The 22,827-nt window shown below is 37.6% G+C and overlaps 1 protein-coding gene across 1 annotated transcript in view; it reads right to left on the bottom strand.

Moving 5' to 3' along the window:
• Positions 1–22,827, bottom strand: part of STK32B (serine/threonine kinase 32B) — a 171,108-nt gene that overhangs the window by 11,740 nt on the left and 136,541 nt on the right. Inside the window, exons 7-11 of the mRNA XM_086746706.1 lie at positions 21,811–21,914; positions 16,940–17,056; positions 15,698–15,823; positions 12,316–12,447; positions 11,473–11,537 (exon numbers count right to left, since the gene is read on the bottom strand). Of these exons, the coding sequence (XP_086602832.1) occupies positions 11,473–11,537; positions 12,316–12,447; positions 15,698–15,823; positions 16,940–17,056; positions 21,811–21,914 (544 nt within the window). The remainder of the gene's footprint in view (positions 1–11,472; positions 11,538–12,315; positions 12,448–15,697; positions 15,824–16,939; positions 17,057–21,810; positions 21,915–22,827) is intronic.

Here is a 22,827-nt window from a genome sequence, read left to right as displayed (position 1 = left end):
AAGTGAACTAAGCCCAAAACTATGGGATGGATTTTATGCCAGCTAAGTGTAGACAACTGAAAGATTAGTTCATGCTTTCTCTACAGGATAAGTAGAGGCACTAATAGAGATTAATTAGTTCCAGTCTAAGTTATTCAATATATGTGTCACAGATCAACTTTGGAAGATACAAGTCTCTCCTCACTGACTACTAAAGGAACTTAAACTAAATAAATTATTTTAAAATTTATTAGCTTAAAGGAATATAGTCTTGTTGCATTTCTAGAAAAACAGAGATAACTTTCCTCTCTGAACTACAGATTCAAGGCCCTTCCTGTCTCGCATCTGTATCAGCTCACCACACACCGCACTCCTTAGCAGAGCCAATTTGCTTCTGGATTAGAGCTAATTTACACCCACACTGTTCAGGCGTGCAGAAATTGAATAGCCCCATCAGCCTGGAACACGCCGATAAACACTGCCAAGAGTTGGGTAATGAAGTCACCGAGGAGCACTGGGGTGCAATTGCCTGTTCATCCATGCAGCCTGTAGCATATTCAGGCTCTGGGTTTGCCAGCAATGACTTCTCTGCATAAATGACTTGGGCTGTATCTTGAAAAATACTTTGTCATTTAATTCACATTTGTTCCAGATACCTTAGAAAATCTTGCGTACAGCCTTTGGGGTAGGTGTTCTGCGTCTAACCAATATTTAACTCAATCTTTCTTTGACCCCAAACATGTACTCTTGGTACCGACTGCTTCAACAGCAGCAGTCATAATCTCAGGTCTGTTTTCCTAATACGCTGTGATGTATGTGTTTTTATAGCTCAGTAGATTACCATGTAATCATTCAAATAACTGTTTAACTCCATTTAAATTTAAATGACTGAGGCACAGACTAAGAGTTATGCTTTATTACAGCTGAATGTGAAAAGTAAAATTTTGGAGGAAGTATCCCCATGTAGCACAGATGTCTTCTTGTACCATTGACACTCATGACATTTACTCCCACACTTTCCAAAAATCCTTGGGGAAATATGCTTACTTCATGGGTAATTGATTCAGATTGATAGTTCCTGCTGAGTAATTATGCTCAGTAAATGCCTGTGAATATAATTTGATATCAACCAGTAATTTATAATCAAGCATAATGGGTTCAGGTGCATATACAGTGTGAGTGACATGTGAAATACTGGCATGTGGAAATCAAGTGACAAATTATACTGGGTGCTGTGGCATGTTGACCTGCAATGTCTTGAGATCTCAGGTTTACCTTGGGAATTGATAAAGCAAAATAAGAGTGAAGAGATGAAGTAAATAAATGAAAACAGCGAACAACGTGCAGCCATTTAAGAAAATGAGATTAGCACTAATATTAAAGCCATGTTCAGACTAGTAAAAGAGGTTTCTCTTAGAAGTGTGCTATTGTCGGTCCAAGACCAGGTGCATCCTAAACAGTATCTGTCTTGCTTGGCCACATCTTAAACTGTGAACTAGTTTTTCTAATTTAGATATATCTGTAGATCCACATGTATAAGGAAAAGGAAAGCAGCTAGGAAAATTCCAAATAATGTATTGGGTTTTGGACTTTGTGGAACCACAGGGAGAAAAATTTCTTTCTACTTAGCCAGAAACCAGTTTAAAAACTACAGGTAGTTGCCCATGAACAAGGATATTTCTCGGCAACATGGGCCAAATCTCATTCTCAAGACAGACACTCATTTCCTAGCCTGCCTTGAGTGTGCATCCTGAAGGATGCAGGCTCCCCCTCTTGTTCAGCTATCAGCAGATGGGTAGATTACCAGAGCTGCTGTGAAGCATTCTCTTCCAATTATTCTTCTGGCTAAAGTTTCAAGGTAAAGTGATCCTTTGGGACAAGTCTGAACAAAATATATGGGGAAAAGGACAATTCTTTTTCTGCATCTAGAGTTAGATCTACTTTACTGGAAACATATTCTCAGCCACTGCCACCCTCACTGAGACCCTGGACCTCAGGGCAGGAAGATTTTACAGAGGAGCTGGAGTGAAGAGGCCTGCTAACAGACACCTGATCACAGCAACAACCATGATTTTACTAACAAACTGAGAATTTAAAGACAAATGATAATGTGCTGCCTTTGCAATGCCTGCTGCCTTTGCAGTGATGGTGATGCACGTCTGCAGCTCTGTGGCAGTGAGCTGGTGTGACAGATTGCCATAGCAAAGCACGACTGGACAGAAAGGCAGCCAGCCATCACCAAGACATAGCCACCTGATCCCATCTTGTTTCTTCTCTTTGCTTTTCATGCCTCTCCCCTGGTGCTGAGAAGAGGATCCTTGTTCAGAGGCGAATGAGAAAAATATTAGCTGTGACAGCCTACTTGTGTAGAAGCACCGATTTCCTTAATGTGGCATCTCTAATTGAACTCCATGGGAGCTGTACAGTCAATAATTTAAGAATTAAGGTATGTGAAAAGCCAGTCTGGCTCTTCCTGATATTTGGACCTGACAGTAAACATTCTCAGACTGGAATAAGCATCTAGGAGGAGGCTAGTTCAGCGCTACCCTTCTCCTAATTCTCGCAGCAACAGGTTTCCAGGAATCACAGCCTGAGAGTTTCCAGGGAGCAGCTACAGCCTGCACTGACCTCTCTGCTGGCTCGTCTCTTTCCAGTTATTCCTCATGCAACATTTCTCTGCCAAAGTTCAAAACTTTGATTCACAAGAAGTCTAGTCAACTGCATGGCTCTCTCATTCCCTTAAGGATGGATCCCCCTCAAGGAGACTTAGCTGGTGGTTCACCTGTGATTGCACAGCATGATTCGCAGCCTTGAGTTAATCACCAAACCTCCCCACACAATGCATGGGGAAGGTGGGTGCCTAACGCATGGATCCATGGAAGCCACTGTATTGAACGTCAAGCTGTCTGGGCAAGTCACTAGGGTGCACCCACAACAGGGGTATACTTTGTGCCCCAGGTGGGACACAGGAAAATTGTCTCCAGCTGGGTTTCACAACCCTGAGCTCTTCCCACAGCATGGGTGCTTGACATCCCCTGAAAGACAGCAAAGGGACAATCTGAATCTCTTAACTGCCTTAGGTCTGCTTTACTTTCCATATTTCCAAAAATGAGATAGGTACATATATACGTTTGCAGATATGCACATATATAGACACCTACATTTTACTGTGTAACCCTTGTGCTATTGCGAAGACTCTGTATGAAGATGGAGACCTTCTGAACAGTGAGAAAGCATAAAGGCACATAGCCAGCCATTCCATCTAACGCAGATCCCACCTCCCATAGTGCCCTATTTCAGACACTAGTGAACACTGACAAAGAGCAAGTCAAACAGAGACAGATGTCTGCTGTGGCATATCCTCCTCTCTTCTGACATTTCCAGGCTTCCCAAGCCAACAAATGCATCAGAGGTCTCATGTCTTATGGACTTTGATGGATCTTTTTTTCTCCATTAATTTCTCTAATCTGTTCCTGAATCTTCGTATGCTTAGCATTCAGAGCACCACTTGGCACCGCTGTATTGCACAGACAGGTATGGTTTATTTTCTCTTAAATCCACAGCCTGATAACTTTTTGACCTTGAGTTACCAGAAAGAGTGTTACTCTATGATGACTAATCATTGCTTAGTCATCTTCACAGTAAGTTTCGTAACATATTATTATTTAGCCTGCGTCTGTCTTTTCAGCCGCCTCTTCTCTGAGTTTAAACTAGTTCAAGTGTATGAAATTCTTCAATGTGAGCCATGTCACGCCTCCGGTCAATCCCGTTTTTCTTTTTTTTTGTGACCATTCTAAGTCCTCTGTATCTTTTTTGAGATAAGGAAGCAGAATTGCATACAGAATGGAAGATGCAGGTTTATATCTATGAACGTATGTATATATACACTTAGTCACATCCTAAAGTTAATTTCTCTATAGCTTTCTTCACAATTTTGAGTTTATTAACACCTTTTAGTTGTCCACTAAGCACTGCGCTATCCACAGTCTTTTCAAAATCTCTTTCCCTCATAACAAAAGCTACTTTAGGGTACATTGTCCTAAAGGTAATGTTTAGATTGTTTTCTTCCTAACATATTTTCTTTTATCAGCACTGAATTTCAGCGGCCATTTTTTTTTTTATCACCTTGCAACTCAGGACTGTGACTATTATTATCTACTGCAGCTCTTTGCAGTCAGATTTAGTTTGGACTACTCTGGTATCAGAAGTGGACTTTGTCACCTCACCATTCATCTCCCTTTCCAACTCATTTATGAATATATTCCAGAGGTGCACAAAGTATCAGAATGACTGGTAACAGTTGTGTTATGTTGTTACTGGCTTGATTCTTCATTACTTCAGCAGCTGGCCCCAAAATAGTTTCCTAAAAGAAGATGAAGAGTTCGGTCTTCATGACTCATTCTTAATTTATGGAGACTCCTAACAAGTGAGAATTTATGCTAGTTTAGGAATGAAGAGAGATAAAGAGAAATCATGAAGGTAATCCTTTATGATCACTGAACAGTCAGGACCTGTAATGCAGCTTTCATTTGTCATAGCTATCATTTGTCCCACGTAATCCATTTAAAAGGAAACTTATATGGTGCTCAGAATGATACATTTTTGGTTCCTCTCTAAATTCTGAGATGCACAAATGAAGATGCATTTTTCTTTTCTCTGCCTCTGAATTGACTTTTGATTAGTTTTCATGAGGTGTATTTGTGTTTTAGCTTTCTGTAAATGGAAAAGAATTGCTGGCCTGCGGTGCTGAGGATCTGCATCTGTTATCCTGATCCTTCCAGGACCTCGTCTCAGCACAGAGCATTCTCTGATATGTTCATTCCCACACACATTTTCATTCTTTAATTTAGATGTTAATTTGGTGAAGTGTATCCACTACGATGATATGGTTACTTGCTTGGGAAAACTTTGGCCATTTTTCCTGGAAGGCTTTGAAAATGAGGTTTCATATACTCATCAGTCTTTTCCTTTTTTTTCCTCCATGAAACTGTGAAGGGAACACATTATTGAAACTATGGCTTTTGTATGACCACACTTTTCTCAAAAAAAAAGTGAATTAGAAGGTATGCCTACAGAAAAATTACCAGCTTGGACTTGCTATGCTCAAATCTTTAGGCAGCTTGGCTCACTAAGAAGAGAGCCACATTTGGACTGGTAATTCTAAGCTAGTCCTAATGAGCAGGAATCAAAGGCAGAAGTGAAAGGGCTTGTGTGACCATGCAGCAGTTATTAGTGCCCAAAAACAAGCCAGGTTGCATCATGAGCAGAAAGGCATATTTTTAATTAGGTGAGATTGCAGAAGCAATTTCCAAAAGCACACATATCCATTACAAAAGAGAAAGAAATAGATCAGTAAGGAGCAGTGCAGCTACTTGAAATGCTCAGAAAGAGATGGATTTAAACTGAATTAAGGTCAGCAGAAGTGGCAAGAAAAGAAAATTTGTGCTGTAGCCTCATCCAAAAAGCATTCAGATATTATGGGGATTATGATAATCTAAATACCTCCAGAGACACTAAGTGACATAAAATACTTATTACGAAAAGTGCATTCAATGAGGTATACTGCAAATCATTATGAATATTCAATTCCAATCAAATTGAAATGAAAGAGCACCCAGGGACTCTGGATTTGAATCTGAAAAGACAATTGAAAGGAAAAAAAAAGGAACAACAAAGAAAGAGACAATAAATTTGATCTTATAAAAATTCAGAGAATATTAACTCAGCTTTTCACCTATGATGTGGACAAAATCAAACAACATGATTTTAGGCATCTTAATATGCTTAAAATATGCTCGCTCAACTTTTGCTGTTTATTCTGGGAACAGGGAGCTGCCTGTTCACCTAGAGCTGTTCAGTATCTTTTAGGAAAGAGCTAGGTATGAGTTTCTGTTCTATAGGAATTATAGAAGGAAAAGAGAGGGAAATGTGCAGCATCCATCTGCCTGCTTCATTTTGTGGCAGAATTTTTTAGCTTGGTTGCATTGAACAAATACTGAGAAGAAAAATATGGTGTGCCAGTAACTTAGGAAAGGGGCAAGCCTGTTCAGATCAGTGGGGACTAGACAGTTGAAAATCATAGCAATGCTATTGGAGGATGTTTGTATTAAGTAAAAAATCTCCAACTTCAAAATCATTAGTAAGTTTTTTTTCAAAGTTTCCACTAGAATTGTTAAAATATGGATATTTAGTTAATCTCTCCATCCCATTTATTAAGCTAGCTCTGCAGAAGTCTAACCTGTTTTCACATACATTGTACATACGAAATACACAGAATCATAGAATGGTTAGGGTTGGAAGGGACCTTCAAAGGTCATCTAGTCCAACCCCCCTGCAAGAAGCAGGGACATCTCCAACCAGATCAGGTTGCTCAGAGCCTCATCCAACCTGGCCGTGAATGTAAAATTTGGCTATATAATTTTACTTTCTTTAGGGAGTTGATAATTTTGATGACAAGTTTGTGAAACATCCCCTGAAGGGCAGATATTTCCTGTGTTTTCTCCTCTATTATTTGTTTGCTCACCTCTTTAATCTTAAAGACATATTTCAGGGAGACGAAGAGGCTGAGGAACCATAAAGAGTAAGAAATTTGATTCCACTACAAGCAAATATCAAATCTTATTTCTTCATTTTTGGCTGCTTCAGGTTTGGAACATTCATAAATAGATGTAGATGGACATGAAGATTTTTTTAGTGATAACTGCACAAAAATAGCAAAATAATCTGTGCTTAGCTTTTTATGAACACATAGTGTGGCTTTATCTGTACAATCTTTCTTTTTCCCTCAAGGAAATTGAAAGTATAGCTTACAGCTTTGAAATAAGATCAGCTTCTCAAAAAAAACCTGCTGGTAAGCCAAGGAATACACATTCAAATGCTGCAGAACATTTGGTGCTGCATTTCTAGATATAACAAAGCATCTATCCATAGAAATATATTTAAAAACAGAAAAAAAAAAAGTCATTTGCCAGCAAAAGGAGCCAAAGAAGTCCCTGAAATCAACTTCAGATTATATTCTCCAGCTAAGACCCAGTACATGGACCATTTTTAGGTCACAATTTATTTAGTTTATGTGTTCAAAACTAAGTAAGAGATTTTACTGACACTCTTAAGAAGAGTAGAAAACATTTCCTGCACCACATTCAAACTTGGATTGTAAAATGATTTTCCTGTTTTATTTTACTTTGGATCAGGACAGTGTGTACCCCTCTCAAGTACTGTACTGCAAGACAATGTCAATGTGGACAGATGACATACACCTGTGTCATCAAAAAATACACACACATTTTAACTTGTAGCTCACATCCACTAAAACATTGATATAAATAAAAATAAAGCCTTCCATCTAGTGACATTTCATCCACTCAGGTATCTGAAGTACTGGCAAAAATAAAATCAAGATAAAATCTACTTACAGTGTAAGGGATTTCATTCTGGATGCTTCATGTTTTCCTGCACCAATGAAGATGAAGGCATAAAGCTACTGCCTCAGAACAGCTTAGTCATTTTACATGGAGCAGAAAGTATTTTCCACCCATAAATGTTGCCCATCCCTAAAGCTGCTCCAGGTCTACTACTCCATTATTTGCAGTTGTATATGTGTGTCCCAAGAAGAAATTACTTTGAGAGTAGAGGATGAACATCACCTAGCTTCAATTTTCCTTTTATTAGCAGAAATTGTGTATCATAGGAACAACTGTTGACTTGGATCACAGAAAGACTTTGAACATTCAGTGTCTGTTTGGCAGACATGAAAGCAGTACTCCGTTCAGATTTCACTAATTTCCCAGACTGCTTTATAGGATCAACAGTAATGAGAACACACCTAGCTAAACTGAAGCACAGAACTACACCTGGACCTCTCTTCTATAACTGACATTTTTAGTACACACAACAGTCTCTTGCATTAATACAAATATTAGGAAAATGGCTTTGTTTCATTTTTTTGCAAATGTCTTTGTTTGATATAGTTGGTTTTTTGGCATTTTATATGGAGAAACTGGGAATAGTTGATCTCCCCTCCATCCCTCCTCATCTCCCCAGTGAATTCTAGATAGTATCAACAGAAGACACTACATGACTAGGAGAGTGTAAGTAAAGATACACAAATCTAACTTTTGCTACCCACTGCTGGTAATCATTGACTACACACTTCTTTGTCCTATACAGTTAAATCCAATACAAAAAGAGCAGCTAACATCATGGTTCCAAGATCTCCTTTCTTAATTCCTATTTTAACAAAACACATTTGCTCAATCATTCTGTAATGTGCGTTTGTGCTCTCTGACTGTATACAATATCCTGTTTCTTTTTAATTCTTCAAATCTTTCATCCTATCTCATAACTGCTCAAACCACAGATATCAGTTGCCTAGTTAAACTGTGGTCCAACCAAATAAATTACATTCAAGGACAATTTACGACTTACTGAGAAGGTGTGTTGCCTGAATGCTGCTGGTAAAGCCATCTGGGAAAATACCAACCTTTTTAACTGAGCCTACTTGTTTGAAAGCTTGGCTTAGCTAAAATGGACTCTGTCTTCCTCATGCACTCATCTTGCTTAAAACCTTCCTATAAAGAGCAGTTTCCAATTGCTTAAGTGCAGAAAACAATAAAAAAGTGAATATGTGCACATTCTGCCTTTGCCAGCATTAACTTACACTATTAATTTACTTCATTCAGTCTCTTGAATTATTTTTTAATTCTTTTCAGCCTAGTAAGCCTTTTCTCTGTCCCACTCCCATCCCACCCTTCAGCAGTCTAAGAGTTTCTGGTAGTCTCCCGAGCTTCTCAGAAAGAAAATAAATATGGCATATTTCAAGATTTGCAGTATCTGTTGCAGGATGAAGGATATACAGCGAAAAAGAGGCACAGCCTGTAAGTATCAGCAAGACATGCAATAAAAACAGATTCTGCTTTTCATAGCAGATATTTTACAAGGATTGGATTGCAAGATATTGTGGAACTGGGATGGTTAACATTGTACTCTAACTACACATTACTACCTGACTTTCCATTGCTTAATTAGAAACATCTGTAATTTTGTCTAGAATCCTTTTAGTCTGGGGATTCTCATATTTTCTCTTGATAGATGGGCTAAATTTTTTTATTCGCACTTTCTTAGAATTTATGTAGTGGTCTGTGTCACAGAAGTAAACTCAGCAGAAGGCTTAAATCACATTAAAATATAGCTTTTCGTAGCTGAATATAATTAATATCTAAGGAAGTATGGATATATTTTGAAACAGCTAGGCTACATAAGCAATTCTGCTCTATCTACAGGGATGTGGAGGAATATCAAAACATCTGGCTGTATTAATCTGAGTCTACTTTAAAGCCCTGCTTGGGATTGACATCTCACACAATGATACGATCGCATATTATTGGATATTGTGTTCAGAGGAGCAGTTCATGTCTTTCAGCATCAGCAGCTCTTCCTAAGAACTTCATCGGCCATGTGGCTTTGAAAATCCATGTCAGTACAGCCTCAACCCACACATGTAGCCTGGAGGCATAGAAAGGTCTAAGGAAGACCACCATTAATTACGCTGCTGTATGCTGTGTAACCTCTTCTCTCCAGTATGACATCTGTGTCTCTCATTGCTCTTATTTTGTTCCCATTAACTTGAATTCACACTGCACTTCAAAAATCCGACCTTTGCTTCCCCCCTTATTAAGACTTTTGTCTTTGAAAAGTATTACAGAAGTCTCTCCATGTCCTTCTTCAGCTCTAATACTATTTAAACAAGAAATGACTGTGAGATGGCTCTAGACAATGCAGGATCTGTTGTAGGTCTATACTAAATATTTTTCCTTTACCTTGTCAAAGCCAATCAAGCAATGACCAAAATATACGCTGTTCTGAATGAAGTGCATCCATTTTATCTTTCACTCCCGTCTCACTTGTAGTTCATTTACCCTTCTCCTTGATCTTTCATCAGCCTTTCAGAGTCCTTTATAGCTTGTGTTGTTACTGTAGTTGTGCAATATGAAAAAAAAAAATGAAAAAAAACTTCCTATACATTGCTAAAAAAGACTTAAGAATAACACAGTAATATCATGTCAAAATAAATTGTTCAATGCTAGTGAACCCATATAATGGATTTTGAAAGTATATCAACAAAATCTGGTATTTTATTTTATCTTTCAAAAATTGCTATACATTGGGCTTCCTTGATATATGATTCTAGAGTAGGTGAGAGGGTCGTATCTGGAAATGCACTAGTTGTATGAACATATTCTTGGAAATAAATTGTTTTTCAATGTAATCATTTTCTAAGCTTCTTATTACAATCTTAATAGTCTTGATTTTTGTGGCTTAATAAAACTCCTAAAAAGTTCAGGCTTTTACTAGATCAGCATTACACGAACTGATTCAGAGAAGTCCACCAAGATCCTTCTGAAAACCTTTTATGGGTTGACTTGTTCTTGCTTTTCTTGTTTATGGCTCTTACATAAACATATGGCTCTCTTGTGCTAAAGATCATGCAAAATGACATGAAAAATTTTCTTTCTAAGTCCTTGCTATAGTTTCTGTGAGCAGTTGGTATTGGGCATAGACAAGTCCCACAGATTGCAACAGAAAAAATTATGTTATCCATGGCATAATTTCCTTCATAACATCATGGTAGCTATGCAACGTTGACAATTCCTTTCCCCATTTTAATTACAAGAGACAGTAATTACCTGCATTGTAAGCATTAAGTAAGATAGTCACAACTTTTTAATTAATTTCTAACATTTCACAACTCCATTAGAAAAGCTTGTAGATATAATTAGGTAAAATAAAACCACCTAATATACTTGGATAAAATGCAATAATTTCACCAAAGACACAAAAAACTTCCCTGTTATGAGCTATATTTGTTAATACAAACGGGTCCATGGTGGCTGCAACTCAAACACAGTAAACTACATGAAACGCAGTATATTAATTGGACCAGGAAGATTACTCACACCCTTGGGATTCAAACTTGTGTTTCTATGGATTCTGACTGACACTTAGACTATGAAGCACTTCATGTCTGATAATAGTTTTAATATTAGCTCTGTTGAAATAACTAATATTGAAATAAACACTTTCATACCACTTTCATGGTAAAGTATGAATAGAGTTTCCAAATCAGAACACTGCAATTCATATCATTAAAATTTCATGAGTTATCTCTTCTCTTGATTTCGTTCGAGTTGTGAAAAAGTAGCCACTTGTATTCCCTTTGCTTAACTGCTAACAGTTTCTGTAGAGAGTGTCAGTGACATTTACCTTATCTCTCCAACATACTTTCACCACAAGCACTTCTGCTTGCTCTCAGAGACGGAAGAAATAAAAAACCAGTACACTAGAGACTGTAAGAGGAAGAAATCAACAGAAATTCAGACTTTTAGCCCTTGCTGCTGTGATCATTAATCACTTTTCCCTACACTGGGAGAAAAAAAAAAATCTCAAATTAATTTCAGTAGTGAATGCTAAACAGGCATTAAGAAATGCACTTACTTCTCTCTGTTGAATATGATGAATTCTTTCCTAACGGTTTCCAAGCACTGCTGCAGGTGTACATTCTTTAAAAAACAGCATGAATAGGTTGATTAAAAAATATGGAAAATCATAGACAAAAATCACAACAGAAACGACACTGAACAAAAATTCTTATGAATGAATACTCTCAAAAGATGTTTTGAAGACTCTTCAAAAGTGGGTCATGGTAGCACAATCAATCTTTCTTTCTGTTGGAAGAGGTTGCCCACAAAGAATTCCTGAGGATTTTTACATCTGATGATAGCTTTAAGAAGAAAAGTTTGCATAAGCATTCAAAATCATTAGGAGTAGCAACAGAGTTTATAAAAACTCACTGAAAAGAAAACTCAAGTGTGGAAAATGGTTATTTCTTAATCTTCTCAGAAGTTCAGACTGTTTATACGAGTCTTTCTACACGGGACACACTAGTCAAGACTGCAAGAGACAGCCTTCAAACATTTATAAGTAATGAGCTTTTCACTGCATACTTTTCATTTTTGGTACTAGCAGTAGATAAATACTCCTTGTAACTATCTGTCCATGTGTGGGAAGCATATTTGCCAACTGACAACACTTCTTCATACGTTAAATGAGCATCTGTGAGAATATTAAAAATTATTAAAGTTAAACATGCTGTTACTATTTCACTGAAATAAATGGTTGCTTTTCATTTTGTATTGGAGATCATTTATGCTATATGTAAAATGACAGACATAAAGGCCGAATCTATTTTCAGAGATGATAAAACTGAATTTAACTGAGTTTGTCTATTAAAGAGTGCAAATGAAATGCCAGTGGCTGCAGCCACAGTCCCCAACTTACCAGTGGGCAGGTTTCCTTAGCTCCATCTTTGGATTTGTTTTTGGCAAGTCGCTTTTTCTTTTTATGGAGAGGCTTAGACTCTAAAATCATTTCTTCAAGTTCAAAAGTAGGGTCACAGTTCAGTCTTCCTTTCTGGTACAAAAAGATTCAAAGTTACTCTTTGAAGCATCATTGTGGTTTTTTAGTTTGCCTGGCAAGTGTTTGTTAATAGCATTAATAATGATCCAGCTTGCCAATCACACCTGTAAAATGAAAACTGTATTTTTAGGCCTGAGTGATGCTTGATGTTTAAACAAGGGAGGTAAGATAAAAATCATATTATAAAGGAATTATGAAAAGTTAGATCCTCTTCCCAGTTACATACAGATGTACTCCTAGAGTGACCAAAATTATGTCACACCAATGAGAGAGATTAATCTGGCCCAGGGTCTTCATCAGAATATCAGTTAATGCTGTAGAACAAAAACGGCAGCTGTAACAGTGCAGGAGGGACAGGGAGTACCTCTAAGAACTACTTGTTAAAACCTGATTTCCTGAAGATTTGCAGGTTCAGTCGCCTAGCTCCTGTCCATGACAACAAAAGGAAGAAGCAGGCCTTTTTTTGGTTAGCAACATTTATATAAAAAATGGTTCTATTATGCTTTTTCTTATCCATTACTTACATTACTTAAATATTCAGGATTCTCCATTTTAATGTTAATTTGTGATGCTTGAACCAAATCTTAAGATTCTTTGTTCTATCAGGAAGTCTTTTTTTAAGCAGGATGATTGGAAACACTATTTCTGTATTATCGCTTCCTTCCTTGATTCTTTTCAGATTCTTCCTTAATTATTTTCAGGTTCTGGATTCTTTCAGATTTTTTCAGCATAAAAGTTTACAGGAGCATAGTTTACGCCTTGAGGGGCTTTTTTTAATATTCTATTTGTTAGTGCAGTAAAGCCATCTTATGACAACATTTGGTATGAACTGTTCCTCTCCTATTTACGGATAAGAGTTAGGGTACGGCTAGAAAAATCTCTGGTTCAGCTGAACCCAATACATTTTTAATAAGTCACTACTTGGCATCCTAATTACTGGATCAGCATTTTGCTACTCCTGTAATCAGAATAACATGAGTTTCTTTCTCCTTGTCATTGTCTCAAAGCATCAAAAAAACCCGCAAACAATTTGAATTTTGTGGTGGGAGACCTTAAAAGCAGCTTGTTTTTCTCTGGGACTTCTGAGAGTTCAGTCACACCATTATCACTGTCAAGGTGGAAGTGCTAAGAGAAGTCATATATAAATGGCAGGTATTATTTAGTAACTAAAGACACTATGCAGTAAAACCACATCAGAAACTACTTGTTTCATGGTAGGACATCACAAGTTTTACATTTGATTTAGAGATCATGCCATCATTTTTATTCCTAGAAAAGCCTGTATACTCTAATATTAATCTCTCTGATGCCTTTTCCTGCATACTATCCAGTCAGGTTTAGTAAAATTTATGTGGTTTTTATTGATGGAAGAGTATAGCTTATTTATATCTATTTATAAATAAATAATTCTTTACATTTGATCAATATCTTTCTTTCTTCAGCATGTACAGTTTTAAGATTTGTTCGAGCACTTAAAAAATACATCACTTTAACTCTGAAGCTTTAAAAATAAAAGCAAGTTACATTTAAATAATTTCTTGCTTCCTTTATCAAATATTTAACAACACCAAAAAGCTACTAACAATTTATGACTTCAAGCTGAATATAAAGAAACTAGATAAACCATAAAAAAACACATGTACTAGTTAAGTAAGAAAAACGTTTAAGCATCAGACTACACAGGGAGAAATTAAATGATGGGGCCTTCCTACCACAGGTATCCCACATGCCTTCTTCCTTGCAGAAGGCAGGCAAGCTGCTGGTTGTAACGGCCAGTGGTCAAAGGTTATAGAACTCTATAGTTATAAAACTCTCAGTGTATGTTGGCCTCAATTCTCCCTCTCACTCAGAGCCCGAAATCCAAGAAATATTTTGTTGTGTGGCCCCGGTTAATCAGTGAAGGTTTTGCTAGGGCAACAGAGAGAAAAGTTCTTGGAAAATGCCTGGCCAAACTTGGTCTCCTGAAAAAGCAAAGTTTACTACATAGAGAAGTGTTGTGCTAGAAAAGATGCTCTGCCTCTCACCTTCCCACTGTTTTTCCTAACACACCTGATCAACCAGGTGGAACAAGCCCTGCAATATCAGCCTCTGTCCTGAAGTGGCTGGTAGGCCTTGGTTTAGTAGATATGACATTCATCTCTGAAGCTTTCATCTTGCACTACCATTAAGTTAAAACATGAAAAGAAGGAACTTCGCTTCTGGTGAACATGCTCTACAGTGCCCAAGAGGGCCCTGTCTTTCTCTTTGCCTGTTGTGCTAGTTACCTGCTGTATTCCAGTCTTTCCTCAAGCTCCCTGAGGAAAGCCCTGCTTGCCCACCCACAGCTTTCATCTCCTGCAGGATATTGCTTCCAGGAAAAGCTCTGGTCAGGTGCCAAGAAGCACAGCAAACACTGCCAGCACTGTCCTGGCAACCCACCTACCTGCCTTCGCTCCATTAGGCAATGCTCCCTCAGCTTTTGCGGGGCTGGATCCTGTCCCCACCAATTCAACGAGAACTCTAATGTACACCTGGATGAGGATAGGGTCTAGCTATGCCCTCTTCCATCTTTATTCATAGTTGCATTAAAACATATAAACAATCCTTCGTATGCTACAAATGTCTGGTTTGGTGCAATCTGACTGAACAAACTGGAGAAATGTGTTAACACCACACTCACTGCTTTTTATGCATGGGCCTCAAATCCATTCAACTTACAAATGATCAAAATGGAAATATTCCAAAAATATCAACAAAATGGAAACAGAGAAAATAAAGAAACCACCAGATTCCCTAACAGAATATGACTGCTTTAGTGTAGGAAACTGTAAAAAGGAAACAGGTCAGTCTTTTGAAACAGTACTTTAAAGTGAAAAAAGAACAGCACACTGGGATGTTAAAAAGTCTTGCAAATGTTATTCAGACGCCTAACTTTCAGAGCAGCAAAAATCCTCTTGGTATTCTTTGGCTCAGAGTTAACTCTGTCAATCATTTGCTCTAACAGCTGAAATGCAAAGTCTGGAAAATGGTTTTTATTTGAAAGGGAACAAAAAGTGAACCAGGGTTAATTATTTTTTGTTGTGATCTAATGAAATCGGCCAAATTTTTTCTCAGCTGTGACTGAGTAAATGAAAGCAGAATCCAAAGTAAAACTTCCGTGAAGTAAATCACTGAAGAAAAATAAATGCAAGCATAAACAAGTAAAACAGCAGTGATAATTAAAGTCTGAATTTGCAATCACAGTTCACCTGGAATATTGACTTACGTTAGGAACAAAGCCTGGGGCCACGGCTTTCTCTAGAACTGCATCCCAGTTGACATCAGCTAGGTATGGAGAGCTTTGGACATCTGCAAGGCTTGAAAGTCGGCACTCCGGGTCCTTAGTGAGGAGCTGTGATCAAGCACAAGGCATTTTCTAAGGGATTAGGTGCCATATAAAAAAAGTAAAAGTATCACACACATAAATTCTATGATACACAATTTAGAGTAAGGAAATGGCTTGGGAATCCTCTAACAACTCCTGGAAGTCCCAATCTTAAAAAAAATATATATAATAATAACTCCTAGGATACGAATATAATTTAATTGCCACCAGATCGCTGTTGCAGGCATGAAGTGTATTAGTATGTGTTTTAGTTACAAAAGCTTGTTTACAAATCCAGAAGAGTCCAAGTAACATAAAACATCACAGTTCAATGCCACCCAACAATTTGTGTTTTGTCTTTAATTTATTGGAAGATATATTTACACCAAGCATCCTGGCAGCAATTAAAATTAACCACCTCATTGCTCCGTCTATCAAAAATAGATTGCTTGTTGCTGCAAAGGAAATTGATCTTCTATTCACACATTCACAAATATTTCCTGCTCAAATATCGGTACTGATCATCTGAAATACATAAAAGAGACAGACGATCTTTCCAGCATGGCCAGAAAATTAAACCAAACAACTGGGATTTTAGGAAGAAGGCAAGTTCCAGGGTGGTGATGCATTCAGAAAGAACCCTGTCTTGTAGCTTAGTGACATTCGCAGCAAAATGGCTCAACTTTTGTTGTTGCAACTATAGCAACACGAGACAGGAAGAGATATAGCCCTTTTCATTTTTAAGCTCCCTGGCTGGAAACCGTGGCAGAAATTCAGAGGGTAGAGTGGTCCATGCTTCCCTCTCTGGCAAGCACAACCAGGGCTGGAGACAATGGAGCGAGGGCACAGAGTGGGGATTATTGATCCTCACAGTTTTGCTATCACTTAGTGAATCAGTTTTAAAATTATATTTCTATTTCTTTGAGGCCATGAAAAGCCTGAGTTTGAGCCTAAGAATAATCCAGCTTCTCAAGAGAAAATACTGCACCACACACATTCAGAAAAGTCTAGGAATAAGCACTGCTTTCTTATCCTTGACATTTTTACTCCCTAATGTTTGTGTTTGCCTGAAGCCTCTGAATTGTTGGAGGGGCTTCTGGAAGAGGAGAGAAGAGAGGACAGAAGGTGTTCGTGCTTACTTGCCTTTTTCAGTAGCGCTATCATGCCCTTGCACCATGCAGATGAGTAGTGGACTCTTTCTATCTTGAACATGTTGAGTATCTCATCAATGGGGGTGGCAGAATGAATTTCATAGGGCCTCTGGGATAAAGTTAAATCAAAATCAAGTCAGCAAGAATGGATAAAAAAGCGTAGACAATTCATGTTTTCCTGAGCTCAGTATTGTTTATGCTGGAGATACAAAAAAAAACCCAAAACATCTTATAACAATTTTGAGGCTAATCCTTCTTTGCGTGTATGCTTTTCTTTGGTTATAATGAATGTGATTACTCATAGATGCATTTCCTCTGCAAATTTTTCTCTCATGAAAAGAAGTATCAGTTCAAACGAGACGACTGAAAAATTTTATTCCTGGGGCATTCTATGCAAAATGTGGATTATTTACTATTTTTCACTTGTAGTACTAGAATGTTCTTGTGACCTAAACTGACAAAATGGAAAAGCAGTGGCTGAAGGGAGCTTTGTCATCCTGATTTTACTGAGTAGTAGACAGAGAAAATTAAAAATGCTTACAAAAATCTGTATAAGAATCACAGTAAAAACATAGACTCCAAATCCCAATCCCTAACTTTTGCTCTTTTTGAAATCTAAAATTAAGTCATTACATGGAGCTATGAAATATACAGACCTGCTGTCCTGTGTTTGCATGCCTAAATGTTTCTATAGGTGAATAGAAGCCCCAGGCTTTACAGTGTTTCGTTCATGAAGATTACTGTGATTTATCTTTTATTAGATGTAACATTTGGAAATGAAATTACTATATATAAATGTATATTCTTATTAATTATTGTGCACAAATTTTTAAAATATTTGTATTTGTGAAGCAAGTTGTTATAATGATACTCTATGTTGCATTTTTTCAGGATAGAGTGTGGATTGCTTGTAAATTAAGTTGTACCCAGCAGGTGACAAATATGTGATATGTGATGTGATATCTGCAGCCAAATGCCATCATAGCAGCAATGTGCAAATTAATCCATATAATTCATATGCAACATAAAGTCACCTTCTAATCCAATATCTTCATCAGCAAAGGGCACACACACATTACCTTCACGAAGAACTGAATCATCCCTTGACTTTTGCTAGCATGTACTGGCACAAGATTATTATTTAAGAATATTTCTAAGTATTAATTATCTAATCTGATTGTGAATTAGAGCCACTCTTCATAAAAGCCCAGAAAATATTCTTATTTGGAGAACGACATTCATGCATATGTTTAACTTTGAACATGTGCATGAAATCAAGACCATTCCAAGGCATTGGGATGTTCTAAAAATAAATCCAAAGATTACTTAAATCTTTTTACTTTGATTCACATTCAGTTATTCTGTTGTCATTTAGATATATCATGTCCATATGTATTAAACAGGACCTAAATGCATGCTCTGAATACATAATTTTCTTGAATCAGGTTCAAAACTCATTTGAAATAGTCTGTCATATGCTTTTCCCTACCTGTGGTAATGCTGCCATAAAACAGCCATTAAAAATGAAAGGTTAACGTTCTGTCTGTTGTCAAGAAGTAACCTACTCCTGATTCAGACTTGATATAATGATGTGACCAATATGATCACTGAGCCAGAATTTACACCAATTGTTGGAAATTGTTTTAAGGCCAGGTTGGACGGGGATCTGAGCAACCTGATCTGGTTGGAAATGTCCCTGCTTCTTGCAGGGGGGTTGGACTAGATGGCCTTTAAAGGTACCTTCCAACCCAAACTATCGTATGGTTCTATGATTCCGAATGGTTATCTAGCTCTAAAATTATCAACTTTAAGGAAGTAAGAAGTGAGAATAAAAATAAGAAAGTTTTTCTGTTAAGGATGTTTCTGCACATGCCTTTTTCCTCACCAGAAAAATAATTTTAAAACTTATCTTATTTTGAAATTTGTCAGCATTCTGCAATCTTACTTGGTTTTTTTTGGAGGGGATTTTCAGCAATTTTTAATATTAGTTAATTTGAATTATAAGTACTCAAAGAAATTACTATTATAAGCTTGGTCTTTTGAGGTCCTTCACACCTATATCTTCCATGTTTTTCAGCTATTCAATCCACTTGAGGGTCAGATCCCTTCTGCTTTTTTTTTTTTTTTGTGAGAAAGGAAAAAAAAACCAACTGTGTTGCTTTTGTTCATGATGTTTTACCAAAATTCATTCTAAAATGTTCACATCACAGTGGAAGTCAGAGTCCAAGAATCACAACTACTACCTCTTTGCTTCCGCTTGTCTCTGTTGAGGGCACGGTATATACAGTTATTACAATACTTTAGCAGTTGTCTGTAGCTTAGGAGCAAACTGACATGTGTCATAATTTGCATCCTGCAGTTTAATTTCATGGACTTGCAGAAAAGTTCAATGTTTGATGCAAAGCTTTAGAAATTTACTTTTTTGGTTGTTAAGTCTTTTATTAGCAACTAGCTAAGAAGAGAAATGTACCCGTAAGACATTAGGAGATGCAGGTGCTACTGCGGACAACCAAAAAATGGTCCAGGCAGTTCTGTACTGGATGCAATCTCCTCCTGTAGCTACAGCCCTGTTTCCAGCAACACATTGTCTTGGCTACCTGGCAGTAGAGAGCAAGGCAGGAGAATGGCTGCAATGCCTTGAGCACCCTGAGCCTCATCTGAGGACTCTTTCGTCTGATAACAGTAGAAGCCAATAAAAACAAAAATTCAGCTCAATAAAAAGCAACTCATTGTTATGTAGCTCCTCTTGAATTCAGGCATGCACAGTTCAGAGGTGGAAAATGATGGAAATTTTAAATGCTTCTCATTTCTACTGCTCCTTCCTTCCTTCCCTTCTGCCTTCCCCACACACTAGCATGCACCATGCTCCAGCTGCAGAAAGTCATACCTCTGGACGGCTCTGCCCAGTGCAACATCCTCCTCTTTACCCAGGGCTGGAGTGGGTGGGCTGCACCGAGCACCCACCCCTCTGCTCTGTGGCAACAGGGCTCTCTTCTCACCACTAAAACCAGTGCTGTGGGAGCATGGAGGAGTGGGGGACTGCCTGCCTGCAGGTGTAGCTTGCAGCCTTGTAGGCGCAAGCTGCTTATTTGCAGCCATCTGCACGGGACTGCTGCAGCAGATGGAGCTCCGAAGCTCGCAGTTGTTGCAGACAGCAAAATGCCTCAGGTTAAGCACATTTCCTGAACCCGCCGCTACTTCTCTTGTCATCACTCCTGTCAGTTTAGGCCTTACCTATACTAGAAAAATTTAGAAATACAATTCAGGAAATAATATACCTTTTCCTAGTCCATACAAAGGTGTGGCTGCCAAGTCACTTGCTGACTTGCTCAGTGGGCAAGAGCCGCTCTTCAGGAGAAAGCAAGCAGCTGGCTTGGTTGACTGGAGTATGGACAGATGGCAATGTTTTTATTTAAAAAAAAAAAAAATGATTCAGTCTCAGCTTTCTTTTATTTGTAGCCAGATAGACTTATTCAGAAAAGACTGTACGACTCTTGGCAAATGGCTACCATTCTAGATAATTTTTCATTTATTAAAGTGACTAGCTGTCTTTTGTGATTACTCTTGGGACTTCAGGTTTCCTTATACATTCATTCATTGCGCTGCTTTCTTCAAGACACTCATTGCTAAAAGAGTTGATATAAAACCAGCAGGATGTGCTTTTAATTGAAGATGTGCAGCTAGTACTTCCATCTGTGACTAGGGTTGAGAATGTATGCTTATCACTGCCAGGCCTTAACTGTTCAGGTTAAAATTGTCCATTCTGGGAACAATGTCAGATTAAAAACTCAGTAATTATTGAGAATTATGGTAAAGAAAAATGTCATTTTTTTTTAAATGGTTTTAAATACTCCTGTGCTTTGAGATCAAGGACTGAATTTGGCATGGGAGAGATCTTTGTACCAGGAGCATGGCTTTTGCCATTTCTATGGAAATAAAAAATAGATTGGTCAAGTTTTAGGCCTGTGAAAAATGTAGCTTCTGGACTGAAGTAACAATGTGCAGACACTCTGAAATGTAGTTTTCCATCTAAAAATGTGAATAATAATTGCTCTATTTCTAGTTTCCTTTGTCTGTCATCCTACAGGAAACTGTGAGATATTTGTGGAATGGATTGTCTCACATCACAATGTGCCTAGCAGGACAGTGTAGTGGTACCATGTTAGCATCATACGACAGCAAATACTCCTTCCTTAAAAGTATACTGCAATGTAATAAAACTGTTTTTTTCCAAACTAGGAATTATTATTTTTTAAAAAACTACTTTAGCTATATCATTATCCTGACATAGTATCTAAATTACTGTTTTCCATAGGGAATAGTAAATATTCAAGCAACTAACTTCAATCCTTTAAACCAAAAGAACTTTCCATTATCTTCTGTGATATTTGACCATGCTCAGGAAGATTTTTCATTAAGCTTATTCACATAATTGATTAGATAAGTAACAACTGCACTGCCAGATAAGCATTTTCTGTAGTTGGGCCAAGCATCTTAAGATATTACCTTAGCTCTTTTAAGGTATTAGCCAAGAGAATCAAAGATATAGAAAAATCTGAAGTGACTCAACTTCTATTTGGAGAAAAAAAAACATTGTTTCCAATTCAACGTTGTGGAGAAACTGTTAAAACATTAGGCCTTCTCTTAGCCAAACCTAGGCAAATTTTCATAAAGGAATTGAGAGCAGGGTGAAATTTTCCCAAGAATGTTTCCAGCTGGGAAAGATCCAGGAGACCATTCCTGAGCTGAACTGCAGCCTCATCCACTCAAATTTTATCATGAAGAGTGCACTCGGGAGCATTACAAACTTTGGGACTTCTGTTAGTCAATGTGTTAAATAAGAACAAAACCTGTCATTCTTACCCAACCCCTCAGTAATTCATATGCTGTAATTCCTAGCGACCACCAGTCTACAGGGTACGAGTATCCTGGACCTCCATCCATAAAGGCCTGGAACACTTCTGGAGCTAAAACAATTAATCAAATAAAACAAAAAACATTATGTTAAGGTTAGACTATGGATCGTTAATGTTGACAGCTGAAAAATGAACAAGGATGCAATTAACCGGCATTAAACACATTTACAAGCGCAGCATTCTCAGGATGCAGTTTCAGTGCCTTGGTTTGCTGGCAAGAAGTGACCTGCACTGGTTAGGGTTTTTCAAAAGTCAATAATTTTATATGTTAATTCTTACCTGGCCCATTTAAGTTTTATGTTATGTGAATAAAAATAAGAAATAGGAGGGGAATTCCTGAACTGAAGTGCGACTTGGAATATTTAGAGTAATGTAAACATTTTATGTGACAAATATCCGGAAGCAAGGTGATTCTTTGTGATTAATGGAGGTGCTGAACATGGTAAATCTCATCCTTATCCTACATTTGGATAGAATTAATCAGGTGGGTTTTAAAGATATTCAACATAGGAAACCGGTAATTAAATACAAATCCTGACACTGATTGTATGCTGTGAGAAACTCTGCCATGACTGGAAATAAACACACTGTCAATAAAGTAATGAATTCCATAAAAATAACTTTCCTGGGGGAAAAAAAAGATCTTTTCAAAACAAGAATGCAGTTGGCCAATTTCAGCAAGAAAAATATAATAAAATATGCCACTGCAGTTTCTTCAGAAAAGCATACATAAATGAGAGGATAGGAAATGAAATGAAAAGAAAAGTCAGTCATGCTTTTCTAATTATTTCACAGCAGGATCTCAGTACACTTTGTGAAAACAAGACTTTCCCTGGGGATTTTCTAAACAACACTATCACCAACCGTAACATCATGCTAGATTGCAACTACCATGTCAGCCTCTTCTGGCCGCGATACTGAGTCTAATGTACCACATTACCACCTGATTACTGTCGCATCACTT

This window comes from Chlamydotis macqueenii, chromosome 4 (assembly GCF_036417535.1).
Source record: "Chlamydotis macqueenii isolate bChlMac1 chromosome 4, bChlMac1.mat, whole genome shotgun sequence".
NCBI lineage: Eukaryota > Metazoa > Chordata > Aves > Otidiformes > Otididae > Chlamydotis > Chlamydotis macqueenii.
This window is presented reverse-complemented; position numbering and strand designations above follow the sequence as displayed.